Source organism: Myotis brandtii, unplaced genomic scaffold (assembly GCF_000412655.1).
Source record: "Myotis brandtii unplaced genomic scaffold, ASM41265v1 scaffold339, whole genome shotgun sequence".
NCBI classification, from domain to species: Eukaryota; Metazoa; Chordata; class Mammalia; order Chiroptera; family Vespertilionidae; genus Myotis; species Myotis brandtii.
Window position 1 is genome coordinate 1,126,401 of NW_005363061.1, and position 22,235 is coordinate 1,148,635.

The 22,235-nt window shown below is 41.4% G+C and overlaps 1 protein-coding gene across 4 annotated transcripts in view; it reads right to left on the bottom strand.

The window, feature by feature from the left end:
• Window positions 1–22,235, bottom strand: part of TNRC6B (trinucleotide repeat containing 6B) — a 170,253-nt gene that overhangs the window by 68,788 nt on the left and 79,230 nt on the right. For all 4 annotated transcript variants that reach the window (XM_014543846.1, XM_014543847.1, XM_014543848.1 and 1 more), the window contains one exon: window positions 1,947–2,034. In XM_014543846.1, the coding sequence (XP_014399332.1) occupies window positions 1,947–2,034 (88 nt within the window). The remainder of the gene's footprint in view (window positions 1–1,946; window positions 2,035–22,235) is intronic.

Consider the following 22,235-nt stretch of genomic DNA (forward strand, 5'->3'; position numbering starts at 1 on the left):
GCTCAAGGCTACAAAGTTTCAATTATAGAAGATAAATCCCAGATACCTGCTTCCAGCCCACGGCCGTGGCCAGCCTGAAAACGGCCCTCAGCCCCTCACCCAGGCTGGCCAGGCACCCCAGTAGGGCCCCCCACCATGAAGGGGCTGTGGCCAGCCTGAAAACAGCCCTCAGCCCCTCATCCAAGCTGGCCAAAACCCCATGGGGTGAGGGTCTCCAGTGGGGGGCTTGACCAGCCTGCAAACAGCCATCAGCCCCTCACTCAGGCTGGCCAGGCACCCCAGCAGGACCCCCACCCTGATCCAGGACACCCTTCAGGGCAAACCAGCCCGCCCCCGCCTGTGCACCAGACCTCTATCCTATATAATAAAAGGGTAATATGCAAATTGACCCTAACAGCAGAACCACTGGGAATGACTGGTCACTATGACACACACTGACCACTGGGGGCAGACGCTCAATGCAGGAGATGACCCCTGGTGGTCAGTGTGCTCCCACAGGGGGAGCTCTGCTCAGCCACAAGCCAGGCTGACGGCTGCCAGCACAGCGGTGGTGGCGGGAGCCTCACCAGCCTCCTCAGCAGCGCTAAGGATGTCCGATTGCAGCTTAGGCCTGCTCCCCGCTGGCAAGTGGACATACCCTGAGGGCTCCCAGGCTGCCAGAGGGATGTCTGCCAGCTTAGTCCCGATCTCCCCTGGGGATCGGGCCTAAGCCAGCAGGTGGACATCCCCCGAGGGGTCCCAGACTGCGAGAGGGCACAGGCCGGGCTGAGGGACAAGGGGCCCCCCCCCCAGTGCACAAATTTTTGTGCACCAGGCCTCTACTGTAATTACAGTGGGGCCTTGACTTACAAGTGTCCCGACTAACGAGTTTTTCGAGATACAAGCCGTCTCTCGGCCGATTTTTTGCTTTGAGTTGCGAGCTAAAATTCGGGTTACGAGCCAGCTTCAGATACCCCACCGCTAGCTGGCGCAGCGAACGTCACAGTGAACGCCACAACATCAGCCCAGCATCACGTGTCTTCACTCGTTCCTTTTTGATTTGACATACGAGTAATCTGAGTTATGAGCTCCATCACGGAATGAATTAAACTCTTAAGTCAAGGCCCCACTGTATAAAAAAAGAACTTTAGGACATAGCTTCACTCTATAAACCAAATCTAGAGGAGGAGGAAGACTGAGTTTGGCATCACAAAGGTGATGTTTTTGGAGCTCATCTGGTATGTTTCAATTGTCAAATGGCTGTATTGATTAGTCAGATTACATAGCAGCTTATTAAAATGGCCAGAACTTTGAATTAGGCTTTGCAATTTCTTGTTGTGATATCTCTTTAGCTAGTATTAAAGATTAACTACAAAAGAAAAGATCATGGGCCCTCACGGGACTGTGTGTCTAGTACCCCTAACTCTCTATACCTCCCTTTGCTGCAGCTTCATTCAAGATGTGCCGTTCAGAGCTGCCTTATTCTAACTTGTTTCCTGGCACAGTTGATTGGCCCAGGCTTAGGCATCTGAGATAAGCTGGCTTCCTCTGTAGCAGTTTAACTTGAGCCTGCTGATGTTCAGACCTGTGCTAGGCCACACCTCAGCTGTGTGCATTTGTTTATTTGTGGTGACTAATGAATGCATGCATTACTAGACCTATTCAGTAAAAATTTAAAATTACTGTAATACATATAGAAAACTTTTCTGTGAAATTAAACTTTTCATGCATACTTAATTTTAATTACACAAATGTGTCTACATAAGTAAAAACATGTAAACTAATTTGTCAAATTTTTAACATACGCATTCAGAAAACCAACTTTATTATATAACAGACTTTTGACTTTAGTGGACACACCCTTGTCCAAATTAGCCCATTATATCGAAGGTTTACTGTATTGTTTACTGCTGTTTTAATAAAATCAGCTGAAGTATTATTTAATAGACTTAACTGAATAAACCCACCTTCTGAGTGGCTTCTTTTTTCTTTTTATCCTCTTTCTTCCTTTTCTTGTCTTCCATTAACTGTTCTTCCCTTTCTTGCTCCTTCTCTCTGTTAAAGTAATGTCAGACCAGAAAGTTAAATATCTGCTTGTAGATGGTGTGTAATGCAACAATTCATCTCTGTGACTGAGTAGAACACTGTATTTTATTTAAACTGAGAGAATGCAAAAACCACATTTAGTTATCCCTAATTTTGATTTGTTGCCCCTTTTGCAAAACATGACATTAAGTTTGGCTTCAAAGAAGTCCACTAAAGTGAGTTTTTTGGAGATCTTCCTAAAAGAACACACACACACACGATTCATGTATTTCCACTCATCAAAGAACGTGATGTGAATATATGACAATATCCAATTGGCTTCTTCTGGCAATATTCTTCACAAATAACATAGACTATATTAATTCAATTATGGCACAAAGGTATTTATAATTTAGATGTTTCCCAAAACATTTTCAGAGTGATTAACATAATACTCTATGTCATATATCTTGTGTTTTTAAGGCTGAGTGTCCTATATATCAGGTACTTTTTATTGGGTGAGTTCACAGTTTGTGCACCGGGCCTCTTCCTGGCACACCTGAAACAAGACAATCAGGTTTTGCTCTCCTCAATTAAAATAAAAATGATACATAATAATAAACATCCTAGTTAAAGAAATGTGATGAATCTTAAGAAACTAAGATAATGTAATTTATACCTCCTATTTGAAAAGTAACTTTAAAATTTAGTATTTATTCTAATATATTACAGAATATAACCCAACATGTATTCTAATGTAATATTTTATATATATTAGAGGCCCGGTGCACGAAATTCATGCACAGGAACGGGGGGGGGGGGGGTCCTTCAGCCCGGCCTGCAACTCTTGCAATCCGGGACTGCTGGCTCCTAACCGCCTCTGCCTGCCAGCCTGATCACCTCTAACTGCCCTACCCTGCTGGCCTGATCACCCCTAACTGCTTTCCCTTGCTGGCCTGATCACCTCTAACTGCTCCCCTGCTAGCATGATAGCCCCTAACCGCCTCTGCCTCGGTCCCCGCCATCATGGATTTGTCCAAAAGGAGGACCGGATGACTGGAAGATGTCCGGTTTACCCGGTCTAATTAGCGTATTACCCTATTATTAGTATAGATATGCCAACTTTCACTATTATGTGTCAACTGGGAAAATTGCATAAGCAACCACTGTTGCAACTTCAAAGTTCAAGTCAGGAGACCCCAGATGCTTGTTTATTGAATTTCAGAATTTGAAGGCAAGTTGGAGATATACCGGTAGTTCCCAGGTCCCCAAGTACTGAACAGTACTGGTGATTTTAGGGGATCAACACATCAAATCCATGGTTTCACAGATATTATCTAGGAAAAAGCTAAAAGTCAGATAAATTAAAGAGAAATGTTAAGGTAAAAGTTTGCACATGTGGCAAAAATCACAAAGATGGTTCCTGAAGGACTCAAGTTTGGGGAGTGGAAATCACTTTACCCATACAGAAGGAACTGAGGACCAACCCCAAGTGAGCTCTCATGAATATGTAATTAATGCTGTACTTACATAAATCAAACAGCAACAACAGAAAAAAAATGTTTTACCTAGATGTCAAGTTTTCAGTGGCTCTGCCCACATTCACATTTTCTCCTTGTATAACATCATAAATATACAAAAGCCTAATGTGCACAATTCACACTCTACAGGTAACTTCCATGAAAACTTTAAAACTACAATCATGAAAGAGATTTTATTGAAATTTCTTAGGTTTAGAGCTGGATTTCTTTGGAGTCAGATTATGTGTACATCAATCTCAGTGTGGAGCTCTTGGTGAAAACCCACTCGCAGCCATGCATTAAGAAAATGGAGTTACAAAAACTGGCAAGATGGATGTTGACCACCTAAGGCAGGCTGACCACAGATCCTGTTGTATTTGGTTCCTAGAGCCTCTTGCTTCCTCTAGATGCGAGTGGAAGAAGATCGGGTTCCTTGTGACTCAGATACTATAACTTGGTTTTCATATTTTAAAGTGCAACTGATTACTGAGAAAGAGCAAACACAGCATGAATATCTCCTACTTAAACAAACGATGCTTTAAAAAGTATTAAGTTGCATTTTTCTAAATCTACTCTAAAATTAAAAGTTCATTTATAAAATGCAATGTAAAAGAAGCGGTAAGTCTTTAATGAGACACATTCTTAAAAAACAACTAACCTTTTCAAGTAGTTTTTCCTATGAACAGGTAATTTAGGGAAAGGAATTGAAATTCATGTTCACTACAAGCAGATTTACTTCCAAAACAAATATTTTACAAAGCTTTCCAGGAGACAGGCTGTGCTTTCACTCTGATCTTTTACTGTGTATACTGGTAGAATTGAGTCTTCTCTTTAAATTTCACTTCCTTCGGAAGAATTTATTTTCTAAAACCAAACCTGAATTAAAAACCTGCCATTCACTTAATAAAGGATCACATAGTGTGGGGTTCACTTTTTTCTAACTGAGTTGTACTCTATTTTAGCTGCACATTAGCATTGTTTGGGGAGCTTTAAAATATCCCAATGCTGAGGCAGAGCCCAAGCAGGGTGAAGAAGGCATCCATGCAGGGAAGGCATCTGGGTGGTGGTGATGCAGGATTGGTTACACAAAGGGTGTCTGATCAATAAATAAATATAGTTGAAGGTACAGAGGGGATTAATGGTGAAGAGCAAAAAAATAAAATGTTCTCTGTAAAAAAAATAAAATAAGAAAATTAAATAAATATATTAAGGACAGTGAAAGTTAGGTTTCTCACTATTGCAAAAGGAGTTACCAAAATGAAAAGAGAGAATGCACCCTGTGGAGTTGGGTCAGAATTAATTATTGGCATGAACTCCTGTTTTGTTTTTTTTTTTAATATACTCTGAGCTACCTGCATGTTAATAATCACTTAGTAGCTGCCTCAGTAATCAGATCGACTGTCATTGTAGCACAGTGCTTGGGTTCAAGTAACCCTTATTTTACTTAATAATGGCCCCAAAGCACAGGTTAGTGATGTTAGCAATTCCAACATGCTAAAGAGAAGCCGTAAAGTACATGGGTTAAGTGAAAAAGTGTATCTAGGAAAAGACATAGAATTTATAGGGTTTGGCACTCTCCATGGTTTCAGGAATTTTGGAACATATCCCTTGTGCGTAAGTGGGGAATATATCTGCGCTCGCACGCACACACACACACCCTAACTCTATTACTTGAGGAACAAACATCCAAATACCAATGAACATACCTAGCATCCAGATTGTGGCTTCTAAATACCATTATTCACTAAAAAATAGAGTTCTTTGGAAAAGAGCTAATCTGGAGGTTAGGGCAAGGAAAGTACAAGATGAGCCTGGACTACTTGCTTGTCAAGAAGAAAATGTTCAAAAAATGATGAGACAGGTCAAATGGTCATAGAAAGGCCAGTTGAAGGGGATCCTATAAGCTAAACCTGGGAAATGTATTCAAAAGAAAAGCTTCAAAGCAAATAACTAAATCATTTAACAAACATACACCGAGTTACTACTACATTTCAGGCACTGACCTAAGCACTGGGGAGGAAACACTGGGTGAGAGAGAGACAGTCCCTGCCCTCAGGAAGCTGACATTCTAGACAGGAGACAAAGCAAACAGGCAGTGCCAGGAAATCATTACAAATGCCATGAAGAATATAAAACTGAGAAAGGGACCAGAGAGTGACTAAAAGGGAAAGGACGGGGAAGAGGTTGGGATACTTTACATAAGATGTTCACCAACGGCCTCTCTGAGGTGTTTATATCTGAGTAGAGACCTAAATGGAGAAAACTATCTGGGAAATGAGTGTCTGCCCAAGCAGAGGGAATCTAATCTAATAAAAGACAAACATGCAAATTGACCATACCTTTGCTACGCCTTAAGCCACGCCCATCAGCCAATCAGAGTGTCTATATGCAAATTAACCCAACCAAGATGGCGGCCGGCAGCCACGGAGCTGGAGCGAGCAGGAGGCTTGGTTGCTCCAGTGATGGAGGAAGACAAGCTTCCCGGCCGGCATTGAGCTCCACTGAAGGCAACAAAGTTTCAATTATAGAAAGTAAATAAAACCCAGAATAAAAAAAAAAAAGAAAAAAGGTAGAGGCTGGGAGCTTCTGTGGCCGGGGGGATTGGCCAGCCTGAAAACGGCCCTCAGCCCCTCACCCAGGCTGGCCAGGCACCCCAGCGGGACCCCCACCCTGATCCGGGACACCCTTCAGGGCAAACCGGCCGGCCCCCACCCGTGCACCAGGCCTCTATCCTATATAATAAAAGGGTAATATGCAAATTGACCCTAACAGCAGAACCACTGGGAATGACTGGTCACTATGACACACACTGACCCCCAGGGGGCAGACGCTCAATGCAAGAGATGCCCCCTGGTGGTCAGTGCGCTCCCACAGGGGGAGCTCTGCTCAGCCACAAGCCAGGCTGATGGCTGCCAGTACAGCAGTGGTGGTGGGAACCTCTCACGCCTCCTCAGCAGCACTAAGGATGTCCGACTGCAGCTTAGGCCTGTTCCCCGCTGGCAAGTGGACATCCCGCAAGGGCTCCCGGGCTGCCAGAGGGATGTCTGATTGCCAGCTTAGGCCCAATTCCCTGGGGAGCAGGCCTAAGCCAGCAGGTGGTCATCCCCCGAGGGGTCCCAGACTGTGAGAGGGCACAGGCCTCTAGTCTACACTAATAAAAGAGAAACATGCAAATTGGTGTCACTCTGCTACGCCCACCAGCCAATCAGGATGAGTATGCAAATTAACCCAACAAAGATGGCGTTTAATTTGCATATGTAGGCATGGAGTGAAGACTAAAGGCTCTGCCCAAGCGAAGACTGAAGACAACTGAAGACTGAAGAGGCTTGGCTTCTGGGCTGTGGCCAGAGCGAAGGCCTGGGTCCTGGGTGCTGGAGGAAAACTGATGCCGGCAGCCAGGGGAAGAAAGGCCTATTGCATGAATCTCTTCATGCAATGCGCCTCTAGTAGTAAGTATAAGGCTCCGGAATGGAAAGTGCTTGGTGTGAAGTCAGAGCTTTATTTTTTTCTGGGGGGTAGGGTGCTATACTTCCCTCTTTCTCTCACCTCCCTCCATAGCAATAGCATCCCCCCTCTCTGACACCCATACCCTTCAGAGTTTTCTGCACTTACTTAATAATAGTCCTCACTCATACCAAAAGAACTGGGCTTCATATTTTTTAAAAGGTTCCCTTCTCCCTCCTTCCCTCCTTCCTTCTCTCCCTCATTTCAGTGCCTACTTGATGTCAAGCACTGTGCTGGAGGCTGAGAATTCAGCAGCAAACAAGATGAAGTGCTGCTGACCTTCCTGAAACTCTTAGTTTAATTAATTAATTAATTAATTATAAAATGTTTTTATTGATTTTAGAGAAAGAGGAAGGGAGAGGGAGAGAGAGAAACATGGATAAGAGGGAAACATCAATCAGCTGCCCCCTACTGGGGATTGAGCCCACAACCAATATGCCCTGACCTGGGATCAAACCATGACCTCTTGGTGCATGGGACAACACTTAACCAACTGAGCCACACTGGCCAGGGCTTAGTTTAACTTCTTAAATGGCTGTATCTTGCTTCACAACCTGGACAACAGCTTCAGAGCAGGGACCTCTGTTCTTGCTCTGAAGACAGCTTGCAGTCCTCTGCTGTTTTCAAAGTACCAAATCTTGAATATATGAATTCATGGCTTGTGATAATCAAGGTAGGAAATCAACTTCTTTCCACAAACTAGAAAACCATGACCAATGGTTCTTGAATTCATGTGCCCAAGCCCATCATGTCTTAAACATCAAGTAGAGGTAGGCCTGACAATTCTTACTTGAAAGTGGTACTCACCAATATGCAGACTAGAGTGAAAAGATTATAAGAGCCTAAATTCAGCTAAACAACCAGGACTCATCTTGACAGGAAAATATCTTCAGCTATAAAGAGAACTTTCCTTTTCTTTAAGGTGTGGATAACTGGTTATCACAGCATCAAAACCCATCCCTCATGCTCTATGGTCAGTAAGTGTGGCACCTTTGGTTCCAGTTTATAACCAACTCCACACAATTGAGGTAGACAGAACTGAACATATACAACCAATCCATCCAACGCATGAAACATGCCAGAAGCAAACACTGTGAAAGAACAAACTATTAATACATCAACAACTTGGATGAATCTTCAGATAATTATGGTAAGTGGAAAAGCCAATCCCAAAGATTGCATACTGTATGATTCCAATTATATGACATTTCTGAAATGACAAGTGGGGTTATCAGGGGGTGAGGTGGAGTGAGGCAGTGTGACTTTAAAAAAAAAAAAGGCAACACTACTGATTCTTGAGGTGGTGGAATGATTCTGTGTCTTGATAGTGGTGGTGGATATATGAACCTACATGTAATAAAATTGTACAGAACTAAACACACATACACAAATAAGTACAAGTAAAACTGAGGAAACGTAAATAAGATCAGTGAGTTATTTTGATGTATCTCGCTTATGATGTTATACTGCAATTTTTCAAGAACTCATTGGTGGAAACTGGGTAAAAGGCACATGGAATCTCTGCTATTTCTCACAAGTACATGTGGATCTACAATTATCTTAATACAATTTTTAATTTTTAAAAAAGCCTCCAACATTAACTCATTTTTTAAAATGTTTGTCAAGGACTTTTACTTTAAACAATTTTTAAATAGCTCTTTGTGAAAGCCACATAAAAGTCCAAAAGAATTTTAGAAATTGTTTAGTCCTGACATTCACAGAAATGCATTTCCAAAAATATTCTAGAAATATTTTGGAAATATATGTACTTTACCCTAATATGTTCAAATTGCTACAGTTTTATCAATCATGGCTCCTTGTCTCAAGTACATTAGATGATAAATATGATACCACAGGGGTATTTAAAATGTTCCTCTACCACATAATTCACAATATAATTCTTTAATTGGTGATGTAATAGTAATAGGAGCTATTATTTACTTTTTGCAGGACATGTGCATCTGCTCAGTCAACTCCACTCCAAGTCCCTTCTGGTCCGTTTCCTGACTCCTTTGTAACTAGAGCTTGAGATGTGATTTATGTTCTACCAGTAAGTTGTACTTGTGTGTGACTTTAACAGGGAACTGACAGGGTACAGGGCATTCATCCTCCCAGGGAGCATGGTAGAGATGACATGGTCCTAAAGCCGACACCCGTAACAGTGGTTTCCCCTGTCCATGGTCTGGTTCCCAAGGATCTATGAGATAGCATCACCATTTAATAGACCCGTGGCATAAGTGACAATGAATTCTTACTTTCTATATACTAAGAACTCTGTCTAACACAGATTCATATAAGGTTTCCAAAGCATATCTGATATATGTGACTTTTATGGATAGTTATTTTCTTAAAAGACAATCGTTAATCTCGCAACTTATAAAATAAGAAAATAACCAAGACACAAAATCATTAACAATCGTAAGTATTAATGATAGCGCACACATACTTGGGGTGAGGAAAATTACAAAAGGAATATAATGAAAAGAGTTAAATAAAATGTTCAAAGTATCCATTTGGAGTATTTTTAATTAAAAATGCACACACAATAAAAGATAACATGTTGGAATATATCCATTCAGGCAGAGGAAATTACATAGTAGGGTACTCCAAATAAATGTGTTGTTTTTGTCCTTAACATTTTTTCATTTGCTGGATCTGAATGAGGGAATTTAATGGGATGCTAATGTAATTTACACATGATATTAAATTAGTGGACAAGGTCAAACAGCATTGAGACATAAAAATCATTCTAAGCCCTAGCTGGTTTGGCTCAGTGGATAGAGCGTTGGCCTGCGGACTGAAGGGTCCAGGGTTCAATTCAGGTCAAGGGCACATGCCTGGGTTGCGGGCTCAATCCCCAGTAGGGGGCATGCAGGAGGCAGCCGATCAATGATTCTCTCTCATCATTGATGTTTCTCTCTCTCCCTCTCCCTTCCTCTCTGAAATCAATAAAAACGTATTTTAAAAAAATCATTCTAACACTGAGTGGCTCGCAGGAAGAAAAATTTAACATATCTCCTCCTACATATGGGTTATCATCCTATAAGGAAAGCATTGTAGAAAACAATGCTTCTCAAACTTTAACGGGAACCTTGTTAAAATGCAGATTCTTATTTAGTAGGTGTGGGCTAGGACCTACGACTCTTCATTTCTAATAAGCTATTGATCCCTGGACCATACCTTGAACTTCATAGGAATAATGCACTTGGATTGTTTCTTTCCAAGAAAATATGGAATTGTAGTCATTTCTCCAAAGACAAATAGCCTCATTAATATCAAGCTTATGCCTTGTTATTCTCATCTGTGCTTCAGTGCCAAATTTTAGTGTATTCTTTATAAAGATAGTATATTAAAAGGCAATTAAACAACTGAGGTAGTACAAAATATGCATGGAATTCCATTGAATTAATAACATTAAGAATAGTTAGGACCAAATCTGTGCATGTAAAATAAAATCTGAATGATAGCAAATGTAAAGCATCAGTAGTTGAAGGGTGCCATCACCTGCATGCAGATGTCAGAGATATCAAGCATGTAAAAGAAGCGAGTTTCAGAATCAATGAAATATGGCAATAAGACTTTTGCACACACAGCTTGTGACTCTTTCCCACTTTCCATATTTTGAGGCACATGCAAGAAATAACCTTATTTGGAATTACTCAAACCAAATAAAGTAAGATAATATATTTAAAAGAACTTGTTTTCACTTTCAGAAATCCCATGTGGCAAAAGTTGTAACCAATAATTTGGAGGATTTTTCCCTGCAAAGAATTCAAGGTTACAATGCTGCCCGAGGAACATCTCATTTGAAACCACAATTCTTATATCTTATATACTCTTGCCTGGCAGTCCAGCAATCTGTAACGAAGGAAACCCCCGACCTATTCAATCATAATGTGGCTGTGCAGGAAGTTCTTTATGCTGCCTTAGAAACTGTCTCCTTATAGCTTCCAATCACTGGTCCTAAGCCTTCCCTTTCAGTCGGCAAAGAACAAGTCTTCTAAATATTTGTAGTCATCCATCATGCATCCCTGAGGCATTCTCAGTTCCGTCAAACATTCCACATCCCCTAAACATGTTCCAGTTTGTCTACACTCATCCAGTTATTGGACAAAGCAGTACCACACAGAGTAGGCCTGCTACTTCCTTGTCCCAGATAGTAATATACCACTGCCCATACTATCAAAGAACAAGTTTGCCTTCTTGGAAGTCTTACCTTATTGAGTCAAAACCTCCCAATCCCAATGTTTTTCACAGTACTGCTAAGTCAGTTCATGACCAAGTGCAGGATCTCGCATATATCTTTATTAATGTTCTCTGTGATCACCACCTACTAAGGTTTTCCCTGCATTGCAGGGAAAGGTCTGGAACTGCATTTCCCAGAATTCCATTCTCCATTTGTTCTAGGTTAGCTGCTGCCAGTGAGAGGGACCCACCTTCTATCTGGAAGGCAGAAAAGAAGCCAATATTCTCTGAAAATAGTTGTAAGCAGATAACATGGGCATCAGTACGCAGGACTTTCCACTTTTACAGTAGCTGGCGCTGCAGGCAGCTAAGATCAATGCTTTCCTGGGAACCTAGCACTCTAATTTCATCAGCAATGACAGTTGCTTCCTTGAATTCCACCCCCCCCCGCCAGACTTTCTAATAGTTGTGTGAGCCTTTAATTCCATATATTAAAAACCTTCCTTTCTTGAAAAAATACAATAGATTTTACCAAAAAATCTACCAGAATTACCAAGGTTGTAAGATACAAGATCATATATAAAACCAATTCTATGTACTAGCAACAATCAGAAATGGAAAATTTTTAAAAAATCTTACAGTAACATCAAAATTAGGAAATACTTAGCGATAAATCTGACAAAAAAAAAATGTATAATCCCCACACATGGAAAACTATAAAATGTTGCTGACAGAAAAATTTAAAAACCTAAATAAGTAGAGCAGTGGTTCTCAACCTTCCTAATGCCGCGACCCTTTAATACAGTTCCTCATGTTGTGGTGACCCCCAACCATAAAATTATTTTCGTTGCTACTTCATAACTGTAATTTTGCTACTGTTATGAATCGTAATGTAAATATCTGATATGCAGGATGTATTTAGGCGATCCCTGTGAAAGGGTCGTTCGACCCCCAAAGGGGTAGCAACCCACAGTTGAGAACCGCTGAAGTAGAGAGATAGACTGTACTTATGGATTGGAAGACTCAATATTGTTAAGATGTCAATTCTCCCAAAATAGATTTGTACATTCAAAACACTCCCTATCAAAATCCTGATATGACTTTTCGGTAGAATTTGACAAGCTCCTTTTCAAATTCATAAGGATCCAGAATAGCCAATAAGTTTTTTAAAAGAACAAATTTGACATACAATCTGACACCCAGATTTATTATAATGACACAATCATTAAGATAGTCTGATATTGGCACCAAGATAGAGAAAAAGTTCAATGGGATAGAATACATTTCAGAGACTGACACAGAATAGACAAGAGAAACACAGATCAGTTGCCTTCTGTATTGGGATGATGCTCCAACCAACTGAGCTATTCCAGCCAGGGCAAAAAGATAGTCTTTTCGACAAGTGTTGGAACACTTGGACAGCCATATGTTAAAAAAAAAAAAAAAAAAAAAGGAACCTCAATCTATACCTTGTACTTTATCCAAAAATTAACTCAAAATGAATCACAGACCTAAATAAAAACTGTAAAACTAGAAGAAGGAAAACACAAAACAAAACAGGAAAGATAACACATGTTTTTTATAGGAGAAAATCTTTATGATCTTGGGCCAGGCAAATTATATTTTAGATATGATACCAAAAAAGTGTAATCCATAAAAGAAAAAAAAATGACAAATTTGACTCATCAAAATTAAGAAATTCTGCTCTTCAAAAGATATTATGAGAATGAAAAGTGCTGTAGACTGAGAGAAAATATTTGCAAATTACTTATCTGATAAAAATTTGTGTCAAAGAATTACTATACAAAGAACTCTCAAAACTCAGTAAGAAAACAACCCAATTTTTTAAGTGGTCAAAAGATTTGAACAGACACTTCAGCAAAGAAGACATACAGATAGAAAATAAGCACATAAAATTATGGTCAATATTATCAGTCATTAAGGAGGAAATCAGATTACAGCCACTATGAGATGCTACCATACACATACTTACTGAAATGTCCAAATATAAAAAAACTGACCATACCAAATTTTGGCAACTAAAACTCTCTCATGCTAAGAATGTAAAATGGTACAACCACTTTGGAAATGTTTGGCAGTTTTTTTAAAGTTAAACATACACCTACCATATGACCCATCCATTCCAAGCCTAAGTACTTACCCTAGAGAAAAGAATATGTCCAATATAAAGACTTCTACATGATCATTAAAGCAGCTTATTTATAACTAGTGACCCATTGTGCAAAATCACACGAGACCCGGGACCCGTATCCCCTACCCCCCCGACCCTCCCCCACCCTGCACCATGGGACCTCGCTGAGTCCCGGAGTCCCACCCCGTGTGGCTGGCACGCTGCAGGATGGCCACGAGCCCTGGAGTGCCGCCCCGATGCCCCACCTCTGGGCTGTGTGCAGCGGCTGCCAAGCCCTGCTCCTGTGGCAAGCACGCGGAGCCACAGAAACCCCGGCAGAAATTGTGCAAAGTGGCCGCTGGCCCTGCCACTGCTGTGCGCGCCGCCATCTTGTGACGGCATTATGGCTTGAGGGGCAATTTGCATATTACCTCTTTATTATAAAGGATAGCTGAAAACTAGAAACCACTCAAATGTGCACCTGTAGGTGAATGGATAAACAAAACAACGAAATGCTGCTCAGCAATCAGGGGAATGAATTATTGATACACACAACATGGATAAACCTCAAAATAATTATGCTAAGTGAAAGAAGCCAGACAAAAGTACTGCACATTTTATTTGTATAAAATTCTAGGAAATGCAAAATATTCTATGGGGACATAAAGCCAGTCAGTGGTTACCCGAGGGTTGGGAATAGACGGAAAGATGGGAAGGAGGGCTGACGAAAGCATACAAACAGACTTTGGGGGGATAAAGGATACACTCATTGACTTTTGTATACATAGTTCAAATTTTAGTGTCTACCGAACACTTTAAATATAAGCAGTTTATTACACCGCAAAAGGAGCTAAAATAAAAACAAAAAGGAAAAGAAAGAGGAAGAAAAGATTTCCTACATGGAATACCTAGAATGACCTCTGTTTTCCTGACAGAGCCCTGACTGATACACCAGTACAAGGGAGATCTCTTTATCAGTTGAAATTTCACCCTGGGTGTGCACACTGTTCCCTAAGATGGCAAATCTTTAAATCGGAGCTTCTGCATGGATAATGTTCCTACAGTGTACCATTTCATTTTTAAATGCAACGAAGCCTCCAGTAAAAGAAAGCTTACTAAGTCAAACATCTGAATTTTTAGACCTTTCCTTTTCCCTTTCATTGCTCTAACACACTGGATCTCCATAACCATGGGCATCTTCACTGGATTTTCTCATGAAGTTTCTTTCAATTGGGAACACCTACATGATGTTTTTGTGTTGTAACTCTAAATCAAATCTGCTAGTATTGCAACCATTCTTGTTGTTTTGCTTACCTTACACTAAGCTCCAAGGAACTCTTAGGTCTTACTGTGCTAAAATTTGGTGAATAAATCTTTGTTAACACCATCTCCCATCTTCCTTCTGAAAGTACTTTCTCATACACTACAATTAATATGCCAGGCTCCTAAAGACAGCCTGAAATTAGTAGTTTTATAAATATCCAAACAGGCCAAGGAACAACATCATGATGAGGGCTATACCACATACTCTAATACTTCTATCCTGGAACCATTAAAAACTATTTTTAAACCTTAAGGGCCAGACAAACCCACAAAAGTACTCTTCCCTTTGCATACAACAGCAAAGAAAGTGAAAAGAAATAAGGTATAGAAATCTAAGCCAGAGCTTTGGAAATCACTACAGAATAGTGATAAAATAAGGTTCCTCAGCAGAAAAGAAAATGTTTATCAATCAAAATCCACAGTTGTGAAGCACGTGTTATTTAGAAGAATTGACAACTTATTAACAGTAGATCGTGGGGCTGCTTTCATTTTTATGTAGCTTCTCCCCCTTCTTTGCCCGCTTCCACACATGGTATGACACAATTTTGATATTATAAGAATCCTATATAATAAAAGCCTAATATGCTAAGTGTCCAGTGGACTGTTCAACCAATCAATGTGTAATATGCTAATGATATGCTAAGGCCGCTCAACTGCTCGCTATGACGTGCACTGACCACCAGGCGGCAGACACTCTGACAGGTAGGTTAGCTTGCTGCTGGGGTCTGATTGATCAGGACTGAGTGAGACAGGCCAGACACACTCTGGAGTCCTCCCGCAGTCCCTCCCCAGCCCCGATCATGCACTGGTGGGGTCCCTTGGCCTGGCCTGCGCCCTCTTGCAATCTGGGACCCCTCAGGGGATGTCACTGAATCAGTTTCGGCCTGTTCCCACAGGCCAGGCCGAGGGACCCCACTGGTGCATGAATTCATGCACCGGGCTTCTAGTAAGTAATAATAAGTGACATTTGAAATCTATTAAGATTGCTAGCAATTCAACCAAAATTACAGTAAGCTGAAACTCCATTAAAGGCAATAAAGCAACTGAAGCATGACATATCCAAGTGCACTGAGGAGTGACTCAGTGGCTAGGACATCAATATGTTCAAATTGCTTTAAACATGTCAAGCCACACCAAGGGCTCATCATTGAAGAGGCTGATTTGGAAGCCTTGGTCTGAGGTTCAGATCCTGTGTGCACACTCCCACTGAGAAGTATGGAAGGTTCTGGGAGGTCTACTGCCCACCAACACAGGGGAAAGGAGTTGGGTAGTGTGCGTGCCCTCAACTGGGAGCTGTTACCCTCACTCTCTGGATCCTTTCTCTCACTGATTAAGCCACTTTCTCTCTCAGGGATACACTTGTACACACAAGAAATGGGGCTATGTAATTAGATCACCTCTGCCCATTTGGCTCACATCTGCCCATGCAGCTGAAGCATATGCCACGTTGACCAAGAGGCAGGTAAGGTCAGGAGGGTATTGTCAAAATGTGGCCCATCAAGGAAAAGTAATTTTTGCACACCTTTCTAGATCTGTGTCTTAAGAAAAAAACCAAGCATTCTATGTAAGAAATTAAATGGAAAAGATTTGGACTTTCAGAGGTCACATAGTACCTACTGCAGATAGTAAGACAGGCAGTGTGTAAGCTTCCTGATTTCACTGCACCACTACTATTTTATCAAGTTTGTGCCTGCTATTTTAATTCTGGAAACCCTCTGAGAAAGGGTGTTATTTGTGACACCTTGGTATTGAAAAAATTAGCAGAAAAGGAGATCAACTCTGAATTCAGAGTTCCACAGGTGACAGTCATACCCTACACTTCTCAATGGTTTTAATTTGTGCTCTATTTTCACAATAGTAAAAGTGGGAAGTTGTGTTCTTGTGTGCCAGCAGTCAGCATTTAAATTTAGTAACCTCAATGATAATAACTGAATTACTCTGAGGAAAATGTGTATTTCTAAAAAATAAGCATGTTTAATGTTAATAAGTAACCAACTACAGAGTACAGCTAACTTATGAACTTACATGACTCAATTCTCCAACTAAAATTATACACCAGTGGGAATGTGACTTAAAATTTTTAAGTATTATTTATATACAGCCTTCTGGTAAACAGCTAAGCCAACACATACCTGTGTTTAACTCTTCAGGATCAGATATAAGGTGCCTACCTCCATTTAAGATGATATTCAAGTCAGTATATAATACAGTTTTGTACCTAAGTTCTACTTAAGTATCCTGAGGAAAATTTTTAGAGAATGCTCTATCATTGTAATCTTTAATAAATAATCCCAGTAATAGCTATGTGTAAATATATTTTTCTGAGAATACTTAAATTTCTCTTTTTTTTAAAAATGTATTTTATTGATTTTCTACAGAGAGGAAGGGAGAGGAATAGAGAGTTAGAAACATGGATGAGTGAGAAACATCGATCAGCTGCCTCCTGCACACCTCCTACTGGGGATGTGCCCGCAACCAAGGTACATGCCCTTGACCGGAATTGAACCTGGGACCCTTCAGTCGCAGGCCGATGCTCTATCCACTGAGCCAAACCGGTTAGGGCTTAAATTTCTCTTAAACAAGGTATCAAGAAGATTTTTTCTCCCCACTTCTGGTAAGAATTATGCTTTCTATATATTATTTGCAGTATGTTTTTTAAAAGATTTTTACATTGATTTGTAGAGAGAGAGGAAGAGAGACGGAAAGAGAGAGAGAAACATAGATCAGTGCCTCCTGCACACCCCTACTGGGGATCAAGCCCCCAACCCGGGCATGTGCCCTGACCGGGAATCAAACCAGCAACCTTTGGTGCACAGGACAACACTCAATCAACTAAGCCACACAGGCCAGGGTGAATGCCTGCTGTATTTATGTTATTTCTTTGTGTTACAGGACCCTCAGTTTCCAACATCTGAGAAATTCTTTTGATTGTATCTCCCACAATCCCATATTCAAACATGGTCAATTACAACAAGCAGAGCCCTATACCCAGGTCACCAGATAAAGAGAAAACACCCAGGCTTTGAAGTTTGACTGTTCTAAGATCAAACTGTATTTATCTCAGGTCCAGACACTAATGGTAGGAACCTGGGCAAATTATTTGTCCTCTAAGTCAGTTTCTGTAACTACAAAATGGGGGTTATACTACTTATCTTAAAGAGTGGCTGTGTAGATTAACTGACTGGAGATAATTAGAGATAGAGATAATTGAAGATAACTGCTGCTGCACAAAGTACCAGAGAAGGTGCTATGGGTAATACAGAGGTATGAGACACACACCATTCCTAAGAAGGCACTCAAGAAACTCCATGACTCTCTATATAAAAACTGAATCCATATTAACATACAAGCAAATAAACCCCAGACGGAGGAAATATTTAAAGGTAAAGGAAGGAAGGAAACCATTAGAGCACTTGAAGAAACTGTGGCTAATTTTTCTTTCCATAATTGCAGAGTGAGCAAAGACTTTCTATGACAAAAACTCAGAACCCATAAACAAATGATTGTTATCCTATATATCCTATACTAGTGGCCCGGTGCACAAAATTCGTGCACGGGGGTGGGGGTGGGGTAGGGAGGGAGTTCCCTCAGCCCAGCCTGCACCCTCTCCAATCGGGGACCCCTTGGGGGATGTCCAACCACCGGCTTAGGCCCGAACCCACAGGCAGTCGGACATCCCTCTCGCAATCTGGGACTGTTGGCTCCTAACTGCTCACCTACCTGCCTGCCTGATCACCCCTAAATGCCTCTGCCTGCCTGCCTGATTGCCCCTAACCCCTCTGCCTGCCTGTCTGATCACCCCTAACCTCTCTGCCTGCCTGCTTGATCACCCCTAACTGCCTCTGCCTGCCTGATCACCCCTAACTGCCCTCCCCTGCTGGCCTGAACTCACCCCGATCTTGCCCCCAACTGCCCTCCCCTGCCAGCCTGATCTCGCCCCCAACTGCCCTCCCCTGCCAGCCTGATTGCCCCTAACTGCCTCTGCTTCAGTCCCCACCACCATGGCTTTGTCTGGAAGGAAGTCGGATGTCCGGAAGATGGCCGGTTGACCTGGTCTAATTAGCATATTGCCCTTTTATTAGTAGATAATAAAAGGGTAATATGCAAATCGACCCTAACGGCAGAACAACCAGGAATGACTGGTCATTATGATGCACACTGACCACCAGGGGGCAGACGCTCAATGCAGGAGCTGCCCCCTGGTGATCAGTGCGCTCCCACAGGGGGAGCTCTGCTCAGCCACAAGCCAGGTTGACGGCTGTGAGCGCAGCGGTGGTGGCAGGAGCTTCTCCCGCCTCCTCAGCAGTGCTAAGGATGTCCGACTGCCAGCTTAGGCCCAATATCCCAGGGAGCAGGCCTAAGCCGGCAGGTGGACATCCCCTGAGGGGTCCCAGACTGCAAGAGGGCACAGGCCAGGCTGAGGGACCCTCCCAACAAGTGCAAGAATTTTCGTGCACAGGGCCTCTTGTATCTGTATAAAGTACAAATAGATAAGAACTTTAAAAGGTTATTATGATAAAACCCACCAGGAACAAAAATCAGTATTTTCTGGGAAAAATATCTTAACAATTTATATCACAAAGCACTAGGTTCCATAATACATATAAGAGCTCCTAGAAATCAATAAGGAAAAGACCAACAATCCAATAGGAAACTGGGTGAAAGAAATGAACAGACAGTTCACAGAGAAGGAAATAGAGTTCTAAAACATATGAAAAGATGAGCTATTGCATTCCCTCTGAGGGATTACTATACTGAGACACCACCTTTCACTTACCAAATTGTTAAAGACAAAATCTGGTAAAAACAAAACAAAACAGTGCTAATAAAGGTGTCAGGGAAAAGGCATTCACATATATTGCTGGTGAGAACATAAACTGGTACAATTTCTATAGAGGATAATTTGACAGTTAACTGTCAAAATTCAAGTGTTATGTATCCTTTGATCCAGCTATTTCACTTTTAGGAATATATCACAGAAAAACAATTACACATGTGGGAAATTATGTATATAAAGTATATATTTATTGCAACATGTTTGCAATGGCAAAAGATTGGAAACAGTACATCAATTAGGAGACTGGTTAAATAAATTGTAGCTTATCAACACAAGGGAATGCTATGCAATTATAAAAGAGAAGCTCTTTATGTACTAATTAAGATAGATCTTCAAGATATATTGTTAAATTTAGAAAGTAAAATCCAAAAAGTCTAGTTTATGGTACCATAAGAAGAAGGGGGCTTATATGTAATTCCTTATTTATTAATAGAGACTCCCTGGAAGGAAACATAAACTAGTAACACTACCGTGTCAGAGATGGAAAAGCTAGGTGGTTGTAAGACAAATGTATACCCCTTTTTCCACATAAATTCAATTTTTAAGAAGATAATACAGCAAGAGTTACCATTGGGGGAAACAGTAAAGGGTATATGAAATAATTTACTACTTAATTTATTTTATTTTAGAGAGAGAGAGGAGGGGGGAAGAGAGAGAGAGAGAGAGAGAGAGAGAGAGAGAGAGAAACGTTAATATGAGAAACATCAACTGGTTGCCTCCCATATGCACCCTGACAAGGGATCCAATTTGCAAACTGAGTATGTGCCCTGGCAGGGAATCTAACCCACAACCTTTTGGTTTCAGGACAACACGCCAACCAACTGAGCCATACTGGCCAAGGCCTACTTTATCTATCTATCTATCTATCTATCTATCTATCTATCTATCTATCTATCTATCTATCTTGTGTGGTGTGTTATTTCTTACAGCTGCATATGAATCCACAATTATTTTAAAATAAAAATGGATCTAGAAGTCAAAGGCATGGTCAGAGTCCAGAAGGAAATCTACTGGGCCTCACCATAGGAGCCCCGATTCCTCTGTGAGAACCCTCCATTCCCCAGACAAGCCCCATTCCTCTCTGCCTCTCTGCCCCAGGCATCCCTCACAACCAGATCCAAATTCCCCTCCTTTTGGTTCCATTCAAGGCTGTCAAATGGCAAAAAAAATTTCCCCTTGGTCATCTCCCCACCCCCTTGAAGCCTCAGCATTTTGTATAGTGTTACACAGACGGAACTCATCGTCTACCAACCATGAACATGCAGGCTGCCCAGATCATCCATGATAGAATGGATCACTCCTCAGCAATAAGCTCAAAGGGACAACTAAAGGTTTCATGGAATCCCTACTTTTACCTCCATGAGGGAGCTATGAGATGGTGTGAAGACAGAATACCGCGTGAGCGAGATGGTCAGGGGAAACTCCAAAGAGTAAGAAGAACTTATGTTATCTCCACTACTCCCAGAGTGAAAAGTGCCCCCATTATTGGGTATGAGTCATCCTACCTCCTGGCTACATCTTAAAATGGAAAGAGATGGATAGGCCAGGACACATTAATTTCAGGACACTAGCCATTAAAATCTTTCCATTTAATCACCCCTTATATGGACTCCATGCTCACCAAACAACCATCCAATTAAAATACAAAGGGCACTGAGAATAAGAACAGGAGAGGGCAGAATGTCCAGTGGGAACCTGGAGCAAGGGGTAGCAGGAAGTAGACAGAAGTCAATAAAGGGACTCGGAAGGTAGCCAACAGTCTTCCCCTAATTGTACTATCTCCAAGAGAAAGCAAACAGCTAAATAAATTTGCACTGATCTATTTCCTGAGTAGTCAATTGGTGTAGGAACATGACTCCTGAAACATTGCTTAGACACTGGAGACCTGCCTTAGGAATACAGGTAAGTACTACTGTCAAACAATTCACACACCTCAAAGAAGGAAACAATTGCCCTGACTAAAAGGAAACTATGCGCTACACCGCATGCATCACCGGGAATGGTGCAAGAACTGGAATCTTCCACATGCTGGTCTGGCCTGAGCATCTGGACACAATATAGAATAATGCTTTGGTATTAACAGAATTGGGGGTTGGGGGCTGGGAGTGGAAAGGGGTGGGAATGAAGTGGGAAGGGCAGGAGATGGGACACCTTAGAATAGCGGTTCTCAACCTGTGAGTCGCAACCCCTTTGGGGGTCGAATGACCCTTTCACAGGGGTCGCCTAAGACCATCGGAAAACACTTATATAATTACATATTGTTTTGTGATTAATCACTATGCTTTAATTATGTTCAATTTGTAACACAACATGAGGAACTGTATTAAAGGGTCGCGGCATTAGGAAGGTTGAGAACCACTGCCTTAGAAGGATGCCACCATCTTCAGGAAACCTAGCTGCCCAGAAGTGGCCAAGCCTTTTCACTAAGCATATTTGGTGCAGCTTTGGGGTTAAAATTTACCGTTGTTTGCTTTCCCCTACATGCCTGCTTTAGCTTTACCTTTTTACTCATTTTATTTGACATGCTCGGGGCCCTTACCAAATTAGACCAACGAGTCCAGTCTTGAAAAGCTAACAACTGCTCTCCAAACACACCAATTTCCTTTTCCCTAAAACAAAGGCTTTAAAAGGGAAAGCAAAGTGAAGAAAGCACATTCATAATGCCTGCCAATTCTTCTGGCCAACTTAGGGTTTCCACAGTTAAGCTTACCACAGTTATGCATGCAACTTT